Below are 14,372 nucleotides of genomic sequence, written 5' to 3' on the forward strand. Positions count from 1 at the left end.
CAAACTCCAGAGATCTTATCATGTTATTTGTAAAGAATGAAAAGACATACACACATTCAACAGATTATACTTTAAAGAAGTTTGGTTCACAGCAAAATTGAGCAAAAAGTACAGAGTTCTCCTACATAGGCCTCTGCATTTTCAACATCCCCACCATGTGGTACATTTGTTACAACTGATGAACCTACATTGACACATCACCCAAAGTCAATACTTTACATTAGCGATCAACCTTGGTGCTGTACATTCTATTGGTTTGGACAAGTGCATAATGACATGTATCCACCATTATAATATTATACAGAATAGTTTCACTGCCTTAAAAATTCTCTGTGCTCGCCCTGGCCAGTTTGGCTCAGCAGTTAGAGCGTCGGCCCACGGTCCAGAGAGTCCCGGGTTCAGTTCCCGCTAAGGGCACATACCTCGGTTGCAGTTTGTCCCTGGCCCCAGTTGGGGTTGTGCGGGAGGCAGCCACTCGATGTGTTCCTTTCACGTCAATGTTTCTCTCTCTCTCTTCCTCTCTTTCCCTCCCATTATGTCTGAGCAAAAATGGAAAAATGTTCTCAGGTGAGGATTAAAAAAAAACACTCTATACTCCATTTATTCATCCCTCCCTCTCCACTAACCTCTAATCTTCACTGTTTCCATAGTTTTGCCTTTCCAGAATATCACATAGTTGGAATCATACAGTGTGTAGCCTTTTCAGATTGGCATCTTTCAGTTTTCTCTTCCTCCATGTCTTTTCATGAATCTAACTACTAATAAATATTTTCATAGACATAGAAAAGTCTTAAATGGACCATATTATTCCATTATGTGATGTGCCACAGATTATTTATCCACTCACCTACTGAAAAGCATCCTGGTTGCTTCCAAATTTTGGCAATTATAAATAACTGTATCTAAAAAGTCATCACCAAACCTGCGGTCGTCTAGATTTTCTCTTACTAGTTTTTAAAGTTTTGTATTTTACATTTAGGTCTATGGTCTATTTTGAGTTAAATTTTGTGAAGGGTGTAAGTTTTGTGTCTAGATTCTTTTTTTTTTCTTTTTGCACTGGATGTCCAGTTGTTGCAGCACCATTTGTTGTGAAGACCATCTTTTCTCCCTTGTATTACCTTTGCTCCTTTGTCAAAATTCAGTTGACTATATTTGTGTGGGTATACTTTTGGCTTATCAGTCCATTCCATTGATGTATTTGTCTATTTCTTTCAGCAAATCAGTTATGGTTTCTGTAGCTTTATAGTGACATCTTTTAAAACATGTGATGTCATTTACAAAGAGTTAAAAGATAATGACTTAAAAAATCATAACCACATATACTAATTCCTTAATGTAATATTTAAATCTTTTTAGAATGGTGTTTAAATTTTTCCAATTGTTTAATTTATAAAAAATAATTTTCTGGTACAACTCAAATAATATTCATACAATGCAATTAATAAACAAATTCCTGAAGTATACTCCCTCTTTCGAAATTAAAAAGAGTTTTAATTTTGTCTGAAATTTCTTTGTTGAAAAAATGAAGTTGTTTGCTTTAGAGTTTTCTGCAATGCAGACTTTTCTGACTGTACATTGATATGTTCTTCTATCCCCTGCATTTCCTATAAATTAAGTAGATCGAGACATCCAAGTTTCACTTTTCTGTGGAAGAATACGTCATTGGTGTATTGTGTGAGTTTTTTTTTTTTTTTTTTGGTACATGCCCCTAGCGGAAACCGAACCCGGGACTCTCTGGTCCACAGGCCGACGCTCCAACTGCTAGCCAAGCCAGCCAGGGCGAGTTGTTTTTAAATATGCAATGAAAGATAGTTTCTGCATGCCAATCCTGATGTGGTACCTTTAGCATCCAGGGATGGGAAGAGGGATCATCAGAATAGAAGATCTATGGCTCATCTCCACTAACTCTTCCTTCAATTTTTAAAAGTTGCAGTAAATAAGCATATTTTATGAGCAACAAATCTGAAGGCTATACGCATGTGAACAATTTGGTATATTATCAAATAAAACAAGCAAAAGGTTAATCTGAACTTTCAGTTATAGAGGACAGACTGAAACCACACACTAACCTTAGCTCTAACCAAAACTACGAAAATGACAGTACAGTTTTGTATGTGTGTGTGCGCATGCGTATTCATACAACAGAGACACACATATTGTATGTATCTATATATGCAGTGAATATACTGAATGTAACAGTATATATAACTATAAATAGTTAATAATACAGTTCACTATTTGTAAAGAGTGTAACTCCACAAAGAAAGAGAAGAGGTGAGGAAATCACGCTGGAAGAGGCTGAAAGCTGCCAAGCGTACGGGTGAATGGAAAGTGACGCAGCAGATCTGAAAGCATCAGAGCCTAAATCGGCGGTACTGTGTGTAAAACAAAGCTGCAATCTATTTCATACTGCAAAACTCCCAAACGGTCAAGAGTTTGTGGTAAAGAAACTTCTGAAAGTGGGATAAAGTTGGGATTAAAACAAATGACTTGTTTAAAGGCTGTTTAAAAAATAGCCAGATGTTCCCAGGTCTCTTCTCCCCACACGGCTGAGCAGTGCCTTCCATCTTCCCACTCCAGCAGAAGACCAGAGCTTTGTTCTGTGCAGCGGGTTAACGCAGAAAGTCACGTGACAGCAGATCCCACTGAGAGCAAGGGTACTGCCCTGACAAAGACGATCTTCCAAGCCTTCTCCCTCTTCTTCCTTCCACAAGGCATAAGATTAAAAAAACCTTCTCTGGGAAATCTTACCAGCCCCAGAAAAATGACCTAAGTGTAATAATGCTATGGATTCCCCAATGAAAAGGCCCATACTTTCTACCCTAATTGAAGCTCAGTTGATAAGACCCATTCACTGCATGGAGTTTACAATCCTATTCAGCTTTTTAGTGCTCTACTGCTACATCTGAATAGGGACCCAAAGCCTGATAGAAATTTGAAGTCTGTCATTTATTCTAGAATCGAAGACAAAAGAATAAAAAAAATTGGAGACTATGCAAAAAGAAAACTTCTAAAAGAGTATTCTTATTCCCAGGGAAATAAGAAATAAACAGGACTATTAAAAATAATATTCAGAGAACAAGAAGTTTCTTATAAATTAAAACACACACACACACAAAATAGCAGAAACAAACAAACAATAGAAATGCTCTATGATAAAAGTGAGGACGTTTCTCAAAAAGCAGAATAAAGACAAGAGGTAAAACATGAGAAAAAATATTTTAAAATTTTTATAAAAGACCAGGATAGGAGATCCAATTACTAAAGATAAAGAAAAATATTGGAGCAGAGGGAGTCAAATAAATAATTCAAAAAGAACTCCCAGAATCTAGGAGTACTAGGGCATCACACCCAAAACATGATGAACTTTCAGAACACTGGGAAAAGGAGAAGGTTCCATAAGTAGAGAGTGACAGACAAACACTGGAGAACAACAGTGCAAAGTCTTGAGAATTCTGAGGAAAAATTATTTCCAACCTAGAATTCAGCCAAGCAATCATAAAGATTTCCACCATATATTCAAGGTCTCAAAGATTTTACTTCCCATTTACTCTTTTCTCAGAAAGTTACCGGAGGTTAAGTTCTATCAAGGAAGGAGCAAACCAAGAAAGAGGAAGCATGGGACACAAAAGCAGTCGGTCCAACCCGAAGAGAGGCAGGCAGAAGAAAACTCCAGGATGATGGTATTGATGGGTGATCCCAAGACGACAGGTGTGAGGCTGGCCTAGAGAGCACCCAGGCCGATTCAGAGGTGGCTGCGAGTGAGACTGTTCAAAATAAACTTGATGAACATAGTGTTTGAACATAGTACAAGGGCATTTGCATAACTTGTTTGGAGGAAGTTTTGGGATGAATGAAAACTACATAGAATGCACAGGAAATACAAGTACAATAGGAAAAGCATCTTAGTATATATGGGCTTTAGACTGAATGGCATTGCCACAGGCATAACAACATGAACACTGAATTATGATCAAACCGAAAGAACACACTGGGGTGAAAGGCTGAGAGAAGAGTGGGTGTGGCAGAGGCAATGAACAGGCTGCTTTCCTCCCGGCCCCTGCAGTGAGTTAAGAGAATCAGTCCAAAGTTTAAGTTTCTCGGACTCGTTCCTTACCACTTTCTGGTCGTTTATGATTTTCTGAATGCCAAGTCTAGCAAACATTTCTCAGTACTTATTCTTTGGACATATCCGTAATATTGAACTCTAATAACATCTGACTGTGATTCTTGTTCTATTCCTGATTTTTGTGACCCTCTGACCCCATTCTTCCCTGGTTCTGTGACGAGTCCTTCTGTGGGCTTTCCGTGGCAATTAAGTTCAGACAGTGGATTGGGTCTCAGGAAATTTGTTCCTAGCTAAAGGGTTTGTAGGCAGGTGAGACAGAAATATTTTTTTTTACATGTGATTAAAATAACAATAGCAACAACAACAGTATTAACAATGATCGGAGCAACACAACCACGGGTGCCAGTCATGGTGACAATGCTGATGAAGATAAGAGTGACCAGCTCCAGTGCTACCTTTGTCTGAGTTTATGGGTCTAGACAGGAGAATCCTATTGGCTTTCATTAGCCAAATTACAGCAGGTAACCCAAAGAACCCAGATCTTGTTTGTAAAATATTCATTGCTATGCATTTATAACCTAGACAGGTATAAAAAGACTTTCCAGTGATACATAACACAGCTAAATCTAAAATGCGGATGAATAGAAAATGAGATAGCAACACACAAAACACGACTCTACTATATAAAGATATGTAACCCGCCCTGGCCAGTTTTGCTTAGTGATTAGAGTGTTGGCCCATGGACCTGAGGGTCTCAGGTTTGATTTCCAGTCAATGGCATGTGCCTGGGTTGCAGGCTTGATGCCCAACCCTGGTCTGGGTCATGTGGGGGGCAACCAATTGATGTGTCTCTCTCACACTGATGTTTCTCTTTCTCTCCCTCCCCTTCACATCTAAAATCAATGAAAAATTATCCTTGGGTGAGGATTAACAAAAAGTAAAAAGATATAAAAAATAATAAAAATATGTAACCTACATGTAAAGCAAAGTTAAAATTATTAAAATTGTTTTAATTAAAATATGTGTGTCAAGTATTCAGTATATCTTTTATATTTTCAGAGCAGTTTATATATAAATCCATGAAAACTTTATGACAGTACTGCTAGGTAAATGTTTAACGACAAAACTGTACATATTAAATAAAATAGAGTTTACTTATTTTAGAAACTTAACTTTTATTTAAAAGCTAATTTATAACTTTCAGAAAACACATTATAATATCCTTCTGCCACTGCTAATACAACATGCCTCACCACACAATCCAGACAGAAACACACAGGCCCCCTTCACCAAATCTAGAATGAAAATGTAACCTCTGCTCGTCACCGCTTTAGGAAGCCTGCAGGTAAGGCTGACGGGCCAGAGTGGCCCAGGGAGCTGTGCCTGCTGCAGCCAGGCGCGCTTTGCAACGCTGGAGTCATTTCTAGAATGTGCCACTTTCATGGCACACTGATATAGAAAGTCGTGGTAAACCCAATTATTTCTAATATTTGTTGAGCACTGAGGTGAGGCTGACTTTGCTAACTGACACGAGGCTAGGCTGGCCACATGGACGTGGACATGTGAAATCCTAATGGTATCTCGGCGTGAAAGCAGCACCTCTGAGTAACTCGAATTTTTTCTTGGCTACCTCTTTGTAAATCTGCTCCAAGTCTCTCAGAAGTCTTACACTGTATTCAGCCATTTCCTCTAACCACTAAATTCTTCTGTAGCTCAAGATGATCTTAAAATTCCCCCTTCTTCCAAGAAATGCCCCTTGACTTGTTGGAAGAGTAACCCTCGATTGGGGTACAGGGTTTTTATGTGCCTACCCTCCCTTCTCCAGTCCACTAAGGCACTTACCTCCCCTGCTCTGCTTACACGTTATCACCCTCCCACGTCCACGTGCCTCCCTGAGCCGGGCGCTGCGGAGGGAGGGCCAGCGGGAGCTCGTTCTGCTGGTGGGACGAGCTGGCAGTGGTGAAGGAGCCTGCCCCTTGCAGCCTGTGGCCTTAGAGAAGTTGCTGACCACTCTCTAAGCCTTGATTACCTAGATTCCCGGTGTCCTCACTGCTGGAAGGGCTAAGTGAGGTAATTCAGTGCAGTGCCTAGCATACGGTAAGCTCTCAACAAGCAGAGAATTAGCAGGACACCTGATAAAAGCTTTCTGACAATGACTAGACAAACATAAGGTAAATTGCAATATAAATATTTATTCTGAGTATTAAAATTAGACCTATAAAATTATATAGCTAATGAAAATGTTGAAGTAAAGATGCTTAGGAAATAAATGTCAATTAAATTACATCTTCTATTGAAGACACACTCTTTATTGGTTGAATGCTTTACACTAGATATTTAAAATAACACAAATATTCAGGACTGTAGTTTTATAATTTAATTTATAGTCATGTTAGCTACAGTGGTTAACATGCTTAAGAGACAATATCTGTATATTTCTTAATAAATGATAAATCAAGCACATGTATAAAAGATTAAACCTTCACTTCCAGTTACTATGATTTCCACCTACATAGCAAATAAACAAACATAACACTGACTTATTTCAAATAATGGACGCTCTATATGGCTATACTGTACTCTAAAGTGAGTTGAATTAATAAAGATGATCATGTCAGCTTATATGCATGTGTGCATGGACAATGGACATGGACAACAAAGCTGGGGACAGGGCAGGTAGGAAGGGGGAGGGGGGAATCAGTGGGGGGAAAAGGAGAAACATCTGCAACAAAAATAAATTAATTAATTTTTTAAAAAAAAGGAGATTCTGTGATACCCACAGAATAGTTGGAAAGCCCTGACACAGACTATTCATTTTCTGAAGCGAACGGTAAGATGAAGTGTGTATGAGGGGACTGACCTGAAAGACCTCACCATGACCTGAACACACGTCTGTGGTTCATCAGCAGCTCCTACTGCCTAGTGAGCTCCTGAGCGGGTACTTCAAAGGGCAGGAAGTGGAGAGAAAAGAGCTGGCCAGGGGGGAGCAGCCGGCATGGGCAGCTGTGCCGGCTCTCGCCCTGGGGCCTGGTGTGCTCTTTAGGAGACGTGAAGACAGCAGCTGTTCCAAATAGCACCTACATGGTATCCAAGCATGTAACAGAGGGTTCTTCAGGGACAGGTAACACACTGACAGGAAGTGACACATCAATTTAAGAGTGAGAGACACCAAAACAAAAGAGTTATGTTGAAAAGACACTTAATATTTAGCACTGTGAAAATAAAAATTAGGCAGCAAAATGCAAAGGTCACTAACTCATGGACATCTGGACCACAAATGATCTACTGCAAATATAACCTTTTTTTAATGCAGACCACAAATTTTCTAAACATCTTGAATCAGGAGAGCTAGGAGCTAGAACTATAACCTCCTAAGATGTCTAAACAGAACTTTCCAAATCTCTTATCAATCTGTCCATGTGTCTTGGAAGCTGCCGACGCAGAAATTTTAGTAAACGAGACACTGAATAATGCTTTAGTACACATCACATGCTGCCTCAAAAACGCCCCGAAAAAGTAACTTCCTGCGGCACTCGCCATGAACACCTAGCTAAGACAAAATAGACAGATTTAAAGTTTGAAGTCATACAGGACTTAATGTAATAAAAATGACAAAACAAATACTGATGGCATTTCAAATAAGGGTATTTTGGTTGAAATAAAATATATACCAACATCCTTCTAAGCTACAAATTCGGGAGGGGGAAAAAAGAGAGAGAAACTGCAAATCTAATGCTTTATATACAATACCTTTAGGGCAATTAAGAAAGAGAATAATTTCATCACTTGTGATTTTTGGGTCGCCTTTATTTTGGAGGCATTTACGTTTTCATCATGGTTGAAGAAGCAGCTTGGAAGCAGGTGAGTTGCAAGTGCATGCTGCTCCTGAACTTGTTCAGCAGCTCTTCCAGTAGCCTGCAGGGAGCAGAGAGCACGTTACAGCCTGCCAGAGCGCAGGCGGGCCAGCAACGCCCGCAGACGCGCAGGGGAGCCTACTGCGCTATTCATCTATCGAGTCTCAACTCAGTGACAGAAACAAGTCAGTCAAAGCAGGTAGTAGAAAAGGAAGATGCATATTTATGTTTATATATAACAATCTCCCTCCTGTTCCCTTCCCCAAGTTCTCCTGAAAACAGATTGTTTGCACCTGTCCATTTTCTTAATTCACTTTTCAAAATTCTGCATACAGTAAAATGTACTCCTGCTGGCATACCGTTCTATGAATGCTAATAAACACAGCACAGGATAAGAACTCCCATCGTTCTCCAAATTCCCTTGCACTGTCCCTTTTGGCCACCTTTCCCTCTACCCCTACCCAGGGACAACAGTTTGTCTAGTCTCCGTTCCTATTATTTTGTATTTTTGTCTTTAACAAATATTGGCAAGTGATGAGCTAAAACCAGAAGAATCAAGGTTACTTCTAACTCCACTGGGCAAATCATTCTACTACTTGATAACTCAATTTGTTTCTTTAACTGGTCTGATATGTCCATATAATTTTAGGGCCAGAAGGATCTTAGCTTTATCTAGTTCAGATGAAGCAACTAAGAAGTGGGCTGGGGTCAAGAGATTATCTCATGGTTTAACAATGCTCAGCATTAGAACACTGTCCCAACCAACAGTAGATCTAAATTATCGTCCATCCAGGACTACATCAGGGTGGCTGTAGTTCTTGACTCGCCGCAAAAAGCACTTGCTTTTTGAGCCTTGTTCTGTATGTTACAAATAATAGTAATTGTTTTCATCCTTTATCAAATTTATTTTAAATAAATGAACAAGGTTTAGAATAAATTCAGAGCTTGAAAGTTAGTGTGAGGAGAAGGAAGTAGGAACATGGCAAAAAGGAGTGTAGGTGTGAGTACGGTTTGACAGCCATCCACTTGCCCGTCTGGGAACACACACAGGAACACATACGCATACTGGTCCGCTACCATCCCTCCCAGCCCACAAAATGTACATTGCTGAGCTACTCCAAGGAAAAATCATTAAGCCCTGCATTTTACTATGCTGTCCTCTCTTTTACATTTCCAAGTCTTTTCTTAAAAATGCAAGATAATGATAGTTTAGTGAGTGAGTCAAAATTAACTTTTTTTATGACGTTTTCTATACTAGTCACTTAAAACAAGAAAAGAACAAATTTATAAACTGCCATGAACCCAGAGGAAGAGTTTCACGAGCTCTGCCCTGAAGACCAGCAAGGCACAGCCAGCAGCGTGCACACCTAAGGGCTCCTCAACACGGCTCCTCCTTAAGTCCAAATCGCCCCTGGTGACAGGAGTGCTTCTGGGGAACACCACGTCCACCGGCTCCGAAGAGCACATGACACTTACTTCTTGTCGGCCGCGCTGGACAGCTGGGGCAGCGCCTCCACGGCCTGTTTGAAACTGGACCTGCAACACGAGGGCGACACTCCGGCTGAAACAGTCCAAGTTCTCAGGGGAAGAGGAGCATCACTGAAAACTTGTCAGCATAACTTAAACATAAAGAAACTAGTCTAAACCAGTGCAGCATGTAGAAATATGAGGAAGAGTGCAAGTGTAAAGCGAGGAGAAGTAAATGTGTGGTGTAGTTACCAGAAACTGTAGGGGCAGGGGCAGAAAGCTCATCTGGGAAATGAAACGTAACTTGAAAAACTAAAGGAGAAATGGAGTTTTATAAAAGGATGCTCCTAGTGGTAGATGAAAGCTTAATGTGGGCATTTCATTTTTTAAAGGGTCTTTATTTCAAAACAAAACTGAAGTCTAGATAAAACAACTGGTCAGAAAGGAAGAACACTAAGTAGAAATATGATCTTGTGAAAGGGTACACAGATGGGGCCATCAGCAGTATTGACGTGCGCAGGGACTGGTTTACAGCCACTATCTTACAACGCTGTAACTGAGCACAGTCTTTATAGAAATTAGCTATAATTAATGTTTAAAATTTGGAAGATAATGGAGAGATGTATCTATATATTTTTAAAAAGTCAACATTATTCCTTTTCATGAAAAAGAAGAGTTTTAAAACCACCAATTTGGTATGGTTGACTTGTTAATGTAGAAAGTAGCAGAAAAATTGCTGAACCAAATTAACAGCATTTTAGGGGAGGTTATTTAGTAATAACTTATACCATTCATGTGGAGACAGCTAAGGTGAAGAAATAAATATCATTCATGACTTTAAAGTGGTCTCTGATTTTGTCTTGTAAAAACATCCTCATCACTACCAGAAAATAACTTTTGAGGAGGACTTCTCAAACTAGAAACAGATGCCCTAGCAACATATAGAGAGACTGCAAAGTCCCAAGAGAGTCATAAAAAGTGGCACTTGATACCATCAGTTGTTCCTGGTGGGGGCAGGGTGTGGGTACAGGCAGAGGTACGGCTCGTGGGTACACTTAGCTCTCTTCCCAATATGAAATCGGCTCTATGCTTTCCTGATGTCGAGGGAAGTCTCTGCTGTATCTCCACAATCATCTTGTTTCCTGTAAATCTCTTCTCAATTAATCAAATAAATGTGATGCTATTATTCTTTATTTTTATATTATGACGGTAATGATGATGATGATATGACCTATTATTTGTAGTGCACCAACAGTTTAGAAGATGACTTTAGATATTTCTCATTTAATTTCCAAGAACTTTGCCTAGGAAGTATTATCTCCCTTTATAGCGAGGAACTTAGGTGCGAAAGGCTAAGATACTGAGAGTAAATACACAGGCACTTACAGAAGTCATGCATGCACATCAACTATGGAAGGAATGCTTCCTGTCAGCTGTTGTTTAGCACTTCATGCAAAAAACAACAACAAAAATGACTGGGAAATGGTGTGGTTAAGCAACTAACATGAAAGCCATCTAGAAATGGCTTCTGGTAGCCATGATGAACAGGACTAAGGAGCTAACTTTGTCAGGCAAAACACTGAAGAAGTCTTTCGGTTGTAATGATGGCAGTAAGAATGGTGGCATAGCCATGTTATCAAAAGCTGGACATGAATGAATATGTATATTGCACAAAATATCCTTCAACATTTGCATACCACCTGGCTTCTCATGCACATTAACGGTATAACCCAAAATTTCCTAGGTAATGTTGCCAGTGGAGTAAACAATTTTGTGAAAGCAAGTAGTGCTGTTTCAGTTCATCTATTGATATTTCAACGATAGGAAATCCTGACTTTCATTCAAAACAGCTAGAAATCATCATCAAATTTCCACTACAAAATTTTGCAGAGAAAGCACAAGGCTTCCTCTTATGCTGACAATCACAACACATGAACTGTCCTTCAAAGTCTGCTATGAATAGACTCAATTCTTATTTTCTCTTTTTTTAAAGAAGAATGTAATGCTTTGCTATATCATTTATGAGACTAAAATTTATCTTACAGAATGAAAAACATAAAATCATATTAAATCTTTTTCCTTTATATTATGCTAACCAGTCTTAGGAGTCTGTGGCTCAGTATAAGTATACGCTTTTTAACTGAAAATTTGATCAATCGAATATAAACATTTTCCAATCACAAAATCATGAGCATTCACTCTGATCAGTTATCTTTTCAAAGAGTTTTATACATTAGTAAGGCAGCTCTACTTTTAAGGAAGCACTCAGAAGAACCATCAGCATCTCACCTGCTCTCAGGCGTCAGGTGGACAGCCACAGTGTCCCTCAGGGCACAGACTTCAAGCCTCGCCTGAAGAGGAGGGAAGGAAAAGTGAAGTAGGATCTGAGATGATGCTCAGATAGAAGCGGGTGGTAAGGGAGGCCGTCTCCAGCCTGCTCGCTGTGGGCACAGTGCTGACAGAGTAGTACTGGCACATGGACACCTCAGTACCTCCACCTCCCTGTGACTATTAGTTATGAACAGACTTTCAAAAATAGAAATCAGCTATGACAAAATTTCCTTTGCCTGAAAATTAACTTACAGCCAAGCGACTGAGTGAAGACAGAGAGTTCCATATCTTGCTGTGAAAGGTACAAACTACACAAGGATTTCCCAGCAATATGTATTTACTATGTAATCAGTGATTTTTCTTTTATTCTGCTTGTGAGAGGAGAAAGTCTGGATCGCTGACCCTGAGTTATTCCCCGCCCCACAGATTTAAGAAAGTGGGCTGGCTCACTTCCTCACACCTATGCCGTTCCAGCACACTGGGTCATCTCAAGGCTGCTCTCAGCTGTCTTTTCTGTTGAAAATAGGTCATGTTTTCCTGTTTGTACATTTCAATGAAATTTGGATAGTACCCTAGACCCTGTGTATGTCATGTTGTGGAGACTCTGGATCCATAATATGCCTCTGAAGAGTGCTGATGCTGATTTGTTTTAGCAAGCAATTTCCTTATTTGTACTCAAACTGAGAACTCTTGGCTCTTGGGAAGCATTTCCATTCTTACTTCAGTTCTTTCAGCCTTAGTTGGGCTGGCTGTAGTGGAGTGTGGCCATGCATACATGGTTCAAAGGCCAACTAGAGACTTAAACAGTGTATACACACAATTTCTAGCTCTTGCTTTCTGGGGTACCTTCCCCGTTCTGTTGTTTGCCCTATTCTTCAAGCTTAAAAGATGTAGGTTGTGCAGAGTTTTAGGCACTGCTGGGTTTGCCTTCAGGCTAAAATCCATAAAAAGTGAGGAACTCAACCAAGTGTCATTTCATCCAGAATCACCATTTAATGGCCATTTCGCCAGTGTTTTTCATATTTTTGTTTTTCTTTTAACATTTAAAAATTTTTATATATTATTGAAGATATAGTTGCTATCTGTATGGGCTTAGCCTGGTAAGAGCTTCTTCAGCCATTACTGGAAGAAAAACTGGCAGGACTTTTAAAAACACAGTGTTCTTGCCCTGGTCGGTTTGGCTCAGCGGTACAGCGTCGGCCTGTGGTCCAGAGAGACCCGGGTTCGGTTCCCGCTAAGGGCGTGTACCTCAGTTGCAGCTTGTCCCCGGCCCTGGTTGGGTTGTGCAGGTGGCAACCACTCGATGTGTCCCTTTCACGTAGATGTTTCTCTCTCTCTCTCCCTGCCCACTGTATCTGAACAAAAAATGGAAAAATGTCCTCGGGTGAGGATTAAAAATAAATAAATAAAAATAAAATAAAATAAAATCGGTGTTCTAGATCACTGACAGCTCTGGTGCAGGAGGTCACACTCCACATGCCTGCACACCTGGGCTCCTACCAATTTGGCTACATGCATTCAAGAATCATCTGGTTTATATAAGTTATATCTGCTATTGTAATTATGTAATTTAACTAATTACAACACAAACCAATAGAATATAAGTGCAAAGAGACAGTTATTTGTCATTTCTATGCAAACTATATTGAATAGTTTAGAAAGACATTAAAAGTTGCTAAAAATTTCTCATGGGGATTAAATGTAGTGGAGACAACTGTAAAATTAAAAGGAAAAGAAGCACAGAACTTCAGAAGGAATCTGCATCCAGATAATCTCTCGAGTCGGTAAGGCCTTGCCCTGCTCTGAGGACGGAACCTCTGGGACTTACAGACAAGGTGTGATGGGTGTGGCCATGCGACAGAGACGACATGCACCTCCAATCAACAGATTCATAAAAAAAAACCCCAAACCTGCGTGTCTGTCCTAAGAACAATAACTAAAAATATGTTTAAATGAAATACAAGTCTGACATGCAATGGAGTGATTTTGGCACCTGTAATGCTCCGTTTTTGCTGAAGGATGAAACACACTGCATCAGTCGACTGAGCTCTTCAGAAACTGCTTCCACCACCTTGGATAGGACCCGAGGCACCAATTCTTTAGAAATAGTGAACACCTGAAAGGTTTAAAATAAAGAGAAATGGTGCATTATGGGGACTTACCCTGAGTTCAATTTGTTAAAAACAAAGGAATGAACAAAAAAGGTAGGAAAAAAGACCACCATAAAAACCATTAAATTAGCCTCTTTTACCTTTTTTCCAGTTACTAATATGTCTTAGGAACATCTAATGATAGCTTACCTCTGCATGCACTGCAATTATGTTCACCAGTGCTTCTTTTAAATAGTTCCTGACACCTGAAATCAAGATGGGGGAGGGAAAAGAAATTTAATGGAAACACAAGCTGCTTACCCTGCCCCTCCCCCCATGGCATCATTGTGCATAGTCCTACTGCCTCACAGTTTTCTAAGGAGAAACAAAGTAACACCACCACTATCTAGTTTCTTTTGAGAACCAAATAGTGAAAGGACTATTTTTGTACATGTTTTTTTAAAAAAAGGTTAAATTACTTAAGCTTTTTCTTTCATTACTTTTCCATTGTCATTGTTTATATTCTCTGTAACTGTAGGTCAAGTCTCCTTCAAAGCTGAA

General features: G+C 39.7%; 1 protein-coding gene across 12 annotated transcripts in view; it reads right to left on the minus strand.

The window, feature by feature from the left end:
• Positions 1 to 6,819: 6,819 nt before the first annotated feature.
• EXOC2 (exocyst complex component 2) overlaps positions 6,820 to 14,372 on the minus strand; it is a 206,102-nt gene continuing 198,549 nt past the window's right edge. For 6 of the 12 annotated variants that reach the window (XM_036257405.1, XM_036257404.1, XM_036257407.1 and 3 more), the window contains 5 exons: positions 14,022 to 14,077; positions 13,715 to 13,837; positions 11,680 to 11,741; positions 9,400 to 9,501; positions 6,825 to 7,984 (listed from right to left, as the gene is read on the minus strand). In XM_036257405.1, the coding sequence (XP_036113298.1) occupies positions 7,891 to 7,984; positions 9,400 to 9,501; positions 11,680 to 11,741; positions 13,715 to 13,837; positions 14,022 to 14,077 (437 nt within the window). In that variant the 3' untranslated portion in view covers positions 6,825 to 7,890. Of the gene's footprint in view, positions 7,985 to 9,399; positions 9,502 to 11,679; positions 11,742 to 13,714; positions 13,838 to 14,021; positions 14,078 to 14,372 lie in introns of those variants that run through there. The other 6 variants (XM_036257415.1, XM_036257413.1, XM_036257408.1 and 3 more) reach the window with 6 other exon arrangements.

Source organism: Molossus molossus, unplaced genomic scaffold (genome assembly GCF_014108415.1).
Source record: "Molossus molossus isolate mMolMol1 unplaced genomic scaffold, mMolMol1.p scaffold_m16_p_12, whole genome shotgun sequence".
NCBI lineage: Eukaryota > Metazoa > Chordata > Mammalia > Chiroptera > Molossidae > Molossus > Molossus molossus.